Source organism: Emys orbicularis, chromosome 23 (assembly GCF_028017835.1).
Source record: "Emys orbicularis isolate rEmyOrb1 chromosome 23, rEmyOrb1.hap1, whole genome shotgun sequence".
Lineage (NCBI taxonomy): Eukaryota > Metazoa > Chordata > Testudines > Emydidae > Emys > Emys orbicularis.
Window position 1 is genome coordinate 7,991,015 of NC_088705.1, and position 7,507 is coordinate 7,998,521.

Consider the following 7,507-nt stretch of genomic DNA (forward strand, 5'->3'; position numbering starts at 1 on the left):
GCATCACATAATTTTTCTCTCTTCTAACTGCCCATGCTAGCAGCAGTATGGATGCCAGATATCAGGCCCAGATCCTCAGAGATATTCAGCATTCAAATCAATAGGAGCTAGGTGCCTTTGAGGATCTGGGTCTAGGGATTCAACCAGCTGAGAGACTGCAGCGACTGCTCGTACTGTGTGGTCCTTTTCCTGCGACGAGTTGGTTTGGAGCTGTACTGTTCTGAGGATGGCCTGACAGTAAAGATTGATCACCGCAATACTGAACTGTGTAAATTACCTTTCCCCTTTGCAGATGGCCCTTCCGCTCAGCCTGTGTGCTCCTGGGTTATTTTATATGCATAGCTCTTAGTTTAAGGAAAGTCTCTGCCTGCCAACCAAGAACATGGCTTTTAAAACATAGAGGATTCCCTTTGTACCGCCAGTTGCCGTCGGAGACTGTGATCACATTGCCAGTCACTCATGAGCTGGTCCGTTAAGTTGGTTAGCGGTAGAGGTATAGCGGTAACGGTGCTAGCTGAATTGCTCTCAGTACCTGATTTTATTTTCATTGCATTGACAGAAGCCCAGATGAGTCCTCCTGAATGAGGACTCGGATAGGTTCCCCATCCTTTGAGGTTGGTGACCAATGGTTGGGCCAATTTGGATTTAATGTGCAATGGAAAAACCTCGAAAATCCTCTTGCCAACTGATCAGAAGTTTAGGGAGGAAAATGCTTCCCCCCAGGTCTTCCTCAGACTGCTGATGCTTTAGCTGTTCGTCTCATTCAACAAAGCACCTGCTTAAATTCCATCACGTTGCAATGAAGTCAATAACCCTTTGGAAACCTCTCTTGTGCCATCTTGTCCAAAGCTGGATCCCGACACGTGAGACCATCCTCCTTTGCAGAGGGTCTCGTGTCCTGGCGTGAGATTTTTTCCAGAAGTGCCTAAGTGAGTTAGGAGCCTAACTCCCATTTTTCAAACGTGACTTAGGAGCCACTGAGACTTCGCCTCTGACCTATGTTCGTGTTTGGAAGCCAGCACCTGTTCTGCTCCCAGGCTCTACGAATGCAAAGTGGGAGGGAGTCCTAGCCCTGAATGTAGCGCTGCCATTTTGCTTCACTTGCCCTATGGAGAGCATCCAAAACTGTAATGGTGAAATTCTGGACCAGGGAAATTTTGAGGAGCTCGGAGGAGAGTGTTATCTTCCTTAGAAAAGACTGAAAAACTTGAAATAATTCGAGGAACTTGCAGCTGTTTGGATTTCCTTTGGATCTCTCATTTCCTTGTCTTTTCTATCCCGTTTCACCCTCCCCACAATTATTGCTTCTCTCTTTTGATCCTGGATTCGAATTATTACTCTCGTTTGTCTGGTCTTCTGAGCAGAGCGATTTAGCTCACAAAGCGTGTCCTCTGATTGGACAATGACGGGTAATGTCTCTTTAATGTGTTGTATGGAGGCAGGTCGCACTTCCAGTCTATGGTAGAGCCAGAGCTATAGTTGCTCTGGCTCTACCAATGGAGCACCTGGCAGCCCTGGGTACTCTTGTCTCTTGATGCCGAAATCTGGATTATGAACACACAGAGGGGAGGGAGGAAAGGTGGCTGGCTGAGTGGAAATAATAGAATGCAGTGATTGGTGAAGGTGACAGGAGATGTTACACTAGAAAAATCCTGGGACTTTATTGGGGTTTGTTTTTATAGATTTTTTTTTTTTTATTTAAATGTTCATCTGCCTTATTTTTCTCCCCCTTTGACTAAAGAGCTTAGTTTTACAGCCTAACTTGCATATGTGGTGGAACAAACTTGTGTTTTCGGCCCATCGTAGGGCAGAGCATCGATCCGGGCTCAGCAGGACTGCTGGGTCGGCGCGGGCCACGCTCCAAGCAACCTTTCATGGTCACTTTTTTCCGGGCAAGCCAAAATCCGGTCCGAGTTACTCGAGCTGTCAAGCAGCTAAAGAAGAGGCAGCCCAAGAAAACGAACGACTTACCGCATCCAAACAAGCTTCCAGGGATTTTTGGTAAGAGCTTTGGGTTAGAGACCCAGCTAGCTAGAGGTAGCACAAAGGCTGTATTTACAGTCAAGAAAATGATCTTTATCTAAAATACCATTTTCCTCTGCTGCGCTAACCATGGTATATTTTGTTAGCCCCTCCCTCCTTCAGGAATTTCTCTTCTGCTTGAAACACATGGCTCTGATGTGTCCTCAAGTGAGTTCCAGATGAACGAGGTTTTGAGAGAGCTTTTTTTTTTTTTTTAAGAATAGGAACCGTTAAGTGGATTATGAAGCCAAACAATAGAGAAATTGTACTGTCCGCAATGGCTTCCTGAAGGAAAGGACTTTATTAGACTTTCTAGGTAGTGGTATATCTGAATACTGAATCCTTTAAGTATGCTATTAATATTAGCATCAGCTTCAAAACCATCCTTAGAGTGGAGGAGAGCCTGAAAGGCATCCCAATGAACCTGAGATGTTTTTGACGCGTGGCCAAGCATCAGTAGAGATGATGGTTAGGAACATGAAGATATGCTTCTTTCAAAGTCTCTCTGGGATTAGGGAGTCATTTGGGGGCCATTCCTGAATTATTAAAGTTAGATTTTTTCCATGCTGAATCGCTGTTTCTTGATCTAAGAGTGATACATTTAGAACCAATCTGAAGCCTTCACTTCTTTTGGTGACCCAAAGAGTCTGGGATAATGTTTTCTGGCCCCATTCTTCAAGGGAGCCAATGTTCCTAGGGGTTGTAGCTTCTCCAGGCTTTCTGGGCAAGCATGTAGGTTTGAAAAATGCAGAAATGTAGGGTGGAGATGTGAGTGGGGGAGGGGGGGCAAGCTAGGAACTCAGCTAGGTAGTGAGCTCAGATTATTTCAAGAGACCCCCCACGCACGCACCTCCGTCTGTGAGAAGTGGAACGAGTCTAAAAACTGAAGAAACTCTTAAGCCTTCTCGCTAAGCAGAGGGGCTCTGAGGCCAGTGGGGCTTCATTGTCAGGCGTAGCTAGCGTTGCCAAAAGACGTTCCGAGATCCCAGGGGGTTTTGAAGCGTGAAGGTTCCACGCTGGTGGCTGTTGTCACGGAGCTGGTGAATCCAGCAAGCTGGGCAGATGCTCCTGGAATCAGAACCAGTGTCCCAACGAGGAGCTCCTGGCTGCAGCAGGGATCCGAGGAATCCGTCAGTGCTTTCTCTAGTAATCCTCCTGCTGAATTATTAAATCCAGATTGAGAGGAATCTGGGTCCGGGTGAGCCTGGACATAGCATCAGTATCTAAGATTTTGAATCAGAGGTCCCAATGGGTCAGGGGGTTGCAGAAACAGCTCCTGTCACCTGCTATGTCAAAGACAAAGGATATGGCTAAGCTGAGGAGTTTTAAATGTTACTCTGTTGTTCTTTTGGAACAGCCGTCCTTATACTGGTGCTAGCAAATACCGGTGAGATTTTTATGTTTGCTATTTTGAGTGACAGGTATTTTCTCATCTCTCCCCTCCCCCCCTTCTTTTTTTTCTAGATGACATTCATGTCTCTGAAGGCAGACAGGTTTGCAGGAGGCATGAACTCTATGTCAGCTTTCAAGACCTCGGATGGCTGGTAATTCCACCGCCCGCCCCTTGTTTCTTTAGCAGTAAATTCATACCCAGGAAAATTAAATGGGAAAAATGGGAATGTAGCCCACCCTTGGGGCTCACCTCCACTCCTTCACGAACACAAGCCAATTTAGAGTACGTGAACTCTGCCTCACTTTGATCTTACCTGGGAGATTTCACAGGAACTTGCTTTAACAACATCATTGGCGTTACTAAGAAAAACATGAACTGATACAACCTGAAATCCATCAATGACCCTGAATGAGGAACTCTCCAGTCAATATAAAAATCAAAATAAACCCTAACTGTTGACATTTCCCCTCGCCCCACTATGAGTAGCCTGATTGTTCCTGCGTATGTCGGAGAACTGAATGAATGAGTGTAGTCCTGCTGCTTAACTATCGAAAAATCTTTCTCTTTGCAGGATTGGGTGATTGCACCACAAGGATATTCTGCTTTTTACTGCGAAGGAGAATGTGCCTTTCCTCTGGATTCCTGCATGAATGCAACCAATCACGCCATCCTGCAGTCACTAGTCAGTAGTTTATTAATGTGTATGTGCATTAATAGCTTGCAGGAGCCCAGGGACTGCACAGGATCATTAACATTTGGAGTAGCTGTCAGAAACTCGGTGTATAAATCAGGTCACAGTGGAGGGATAAAAGTGCAGTCCAAGGGCTGGTCTGATAGACACAGAAGAATCTTTTCATGACCCCCAAGTGAGATGTTATATTTGTTTGTTTTTTTTAAATAGACAGTCCCCGCAATTCAGATCAGGATCTGGGCCTTCTACAAGTTGGAGGGCATTTGGATTCAGAAGTCTAGTTCAGATCCTTCTAAAAAAAATCTGTGTTATTAACGGGGTTGGAGTGACGCAGTGATTTTAATCTGGTCGGGATTTGCCTACATGGGCAGATCAAGGAATCAACAGGAAATAATGGAATTGTCCACCTTTGTTTCACATGGCATGCTTTGCAGACTCGCAACGGCAATCACATTGCAAAATGCTTTCCGGTACGATTCCATTTTTCACTCGATTTTTCAGACAAATCATCTCTCAGGGTTAAAAGTTTCCAACTGTGGTGAAAATGACTATTGCCTAGTCTGACTAATTCCTCCCCAACCTCACAGTTAACTAGAATACGGTTAATATTTGAAAACCTGGAACGAGTTTTCAGGAAGGTGTGTTGCCTTTGCCAGACTGAAAACAGTTTGATTTGCAGTCTCTGCCTTTAGGACACTTTGAAAATGCTGCTTGATGCATATGCCCAATAAGAGATAACCCTCTTGCCCATGTGCACATATGAGAGTACACATCTTTCCCAAGATTAGGAGGCACCATGGGCATTTAACAAAAAAATCTTGAGACATTTAATGCACCATTATAGTTCTGAAACCAAAGCACTCACTAGGCAGGAAATTCCCAGCAGAAAGGTTTTCTAATGCAACATTTTCCCAAGCACACTACACGTGGCAGGACATGCTTTAACTTCTGGGATTTCCTGACTAGTGAGTGATTGATTTCTCAATCTTAGAGTTGCATTGACTCTCATTTTATCATGTAATTCCATGGGGTGTAGACAGATTGCTCCGCTGCATTCATCTGAGAGAGTGCAGTTTTGTGATACAAAATATTATTGTTTGTTAATATTCATATATGGGAGCATCCAGAAGCCCCACTCAGGATCAGGCCACAGTACAAAGCCACAGGGAAATCTTTGCCTCAGTGAAGTCCATGGTAGTTTTGCTAGTGTTTTCAGTGGGGTCACGGTTTCACCTGTGTTCTCTAATACCAAACCATTTATGACTGATCCTCGTGTTCTGGATGTCCTTACACTTTGCCTTTAAACTTAAATCTTCCCAAATCACCACAATTCCAGAAACATCATATGTATAGCAAACCCCTGAAAGTGTGTGAAATGTATCCGTTTCACTGCTCTTCAGGACTGGACCTTCCAGGGACTGATGTGAATAGCATCCAGTTGGGAAGGGCAAAATGAACCAGAAGTAAAAAAAGATCAAAGCCAAGATTCTCAAAAGCATTTAGGTTCCTAACTCCCATTGATTTCAGTGGGAGTTGGGCACCTAAACATCTTTGAGAATCTGGGCCCCAGTGCCAGCCAGTTTTCTGTCCTGAAGTAGTGCAGCGTGACAGCAAAGTGCCACCTTCTGTAAACGGAGATTCTGAATTGGCCTGAAATAAATGAATTGCATGTATTTGGCAGGTCCGTAGCGAGGGAGGGGTGCATATGTGTGGGTAATGACTTACAAGCTACTAGCCTTACATTAGATGGGGAGTTACTGGAAGAATTCCTTGTCACCCGGAGAATGAGTCAAGGCAGTGTCATTTTCAGAAGGGAGACAAGGTTGTGTACTTAGTACTTTTTGCACAACATTAATTTTCAGTTTGGACACCGAAGACCCACGGGGGGGGGGCTACCTTCCACTTGCTCCTAGAAGTTGATCTAAACAAAATATTTTATTCCTGGGTAACAAAAACACAAAGTTTTAAAGCTGCATTCTCTTACCTGCGTATTTTCTAACTGAGGTTAGTATATTTCGTGACAAGGGCGCTGCACAGAAATCTCAGTTTAACTGATGAGTTGCCCTGCAGGAGTGGAGCCATGAGAATGAGTCCAATATAAACTGCAGTGAGAGCTGCCAAAAGTTTAGAATAAATATTTGGATGAAAGCTGAAAATAATCTACCCATTCAATCAGAGCCTTTTTACAGGTAAGAGCTGCTCTCTTTGAAGCTTTTTCTTTTCACTAAATCGAAAAACCACATGTTTACCTTGAGATAGCTCGTTACTCCCTGCTACAAGTTCCTTATCCTGCCTGGAACCTGCAAGGAGCAGCCACTCGTCACAAATGAAAATTCTCACACTAGCTTGTTTGCCTCCACAGGTCCATCTGATGAAGCCCGAGGCTGTTCCCAAGGCCTGTTGTGCTCCCACCAAGCTCAGCGCAACCTCTGTCCTCTATTATGACAGCAACAACAACGTGATCCTCAAAAAACACCGCAACATGGTGGTGAAATCATGCGGCTGCCACTGAAGCCCCTGAGGAAATGCGATCGCTGGTGTCTTGGCGAGGAAAAAGAACTATTTTAACAGGTCTGAATCCCATCTATGGTGCCGAAGTCCGTAAGAGTCAAACGCCTAGTTGTAGATAAGACTTTTATTCTCCTACTATACTTCATGAGACTAGAGACAGCAAATCGGGGGCTGCTTAAGTCGCGTTGTGTTTCTGGCTGTTGGGTTTTGTTATAGAACTGTGGCTAGCTGGCTCCTGGATTATTCATTATTATCGGATAAAGTTTAGACTGCACAAGTGACTAGGCCAAGGAAGGCAGGACTTGAGTTGCTTCTAAATCTATCAGTAGCTACTTACTTATGTCCAAGTATTATGGTTTTAACAAGCACTTATAGTTCTCTAAATGAAAACACGGTCAGCCAATTAAATAGCTGGCTAACGAACCCTCCCCTCCCATTTAAAGTTCGAAAATTCATCCAATTGGAAAAAAATGTCGAGGTAGGCCACGGTTATAAAATAACCCCCAAGTTTGGAAAGTAAACACTTCATGTTTGTTTTTAGTAAATGTCACGACCCAGCAGCATGGACACTACTTCTCAGCGAAAGCCCCAGGGGTCTGCTAAAATTGTACCTTTGCTTTTGGGGGGGGGAATCCATTATTGTGTGACATCTTCAGGTCATTTTGTTGTCTATGGGCTAATTCATTTGAAGTGACGCATAAACGAGGGTGTCGGGGGCAAAAGAAGAAAGATGTAAGGAAAGGATCCCTTTAACGTTGCCTTATCCTATGGAGACCGCGTTCTAGTTCTTAGGTCTGCTGCTGTGCCTTAGTTTCCCCATTTGTAAAACTGGGGATAATGATGCTCCCTTTTTTTTGTAAAGTGCTTTGAGATCTACAGATGAAAAGTGC

The 7,507-nt window shown here is 44.4% G+C and overlaps 1 protein-coding gene across 1 annotated transcript in view; it reads left to right on the forward strand.

The window, feature by feature from the left end:
• Positions 1-6,618, forward strand: part of LOC135893751 (bone morphogenetic protein 8A-like) — a 35,194-nt gene extending 28,576 nt beyond the window's left edge. The window contains exons 4-7 of the mRNA XM_065421671.1: positions 1,807-2,001; positions 3,487-3,566; positions 3,987-4,097; positions 6,469-6,618. Coding sequence (XP_065277743.1) covers positions 1,807-2,001; positions 3,487-3,566; positions 3,987-4,097; positions 6,469-6,618 — 536 coding nt within the window. The remainder of the gene's footprint in view (positions 1-1,806; positions 2,002-3,486; positions 3,567-3,986; positions 4,098-6,468) is intronic.
• Positions 6,619-7,507: the final 889 nt, after the last annotated feature.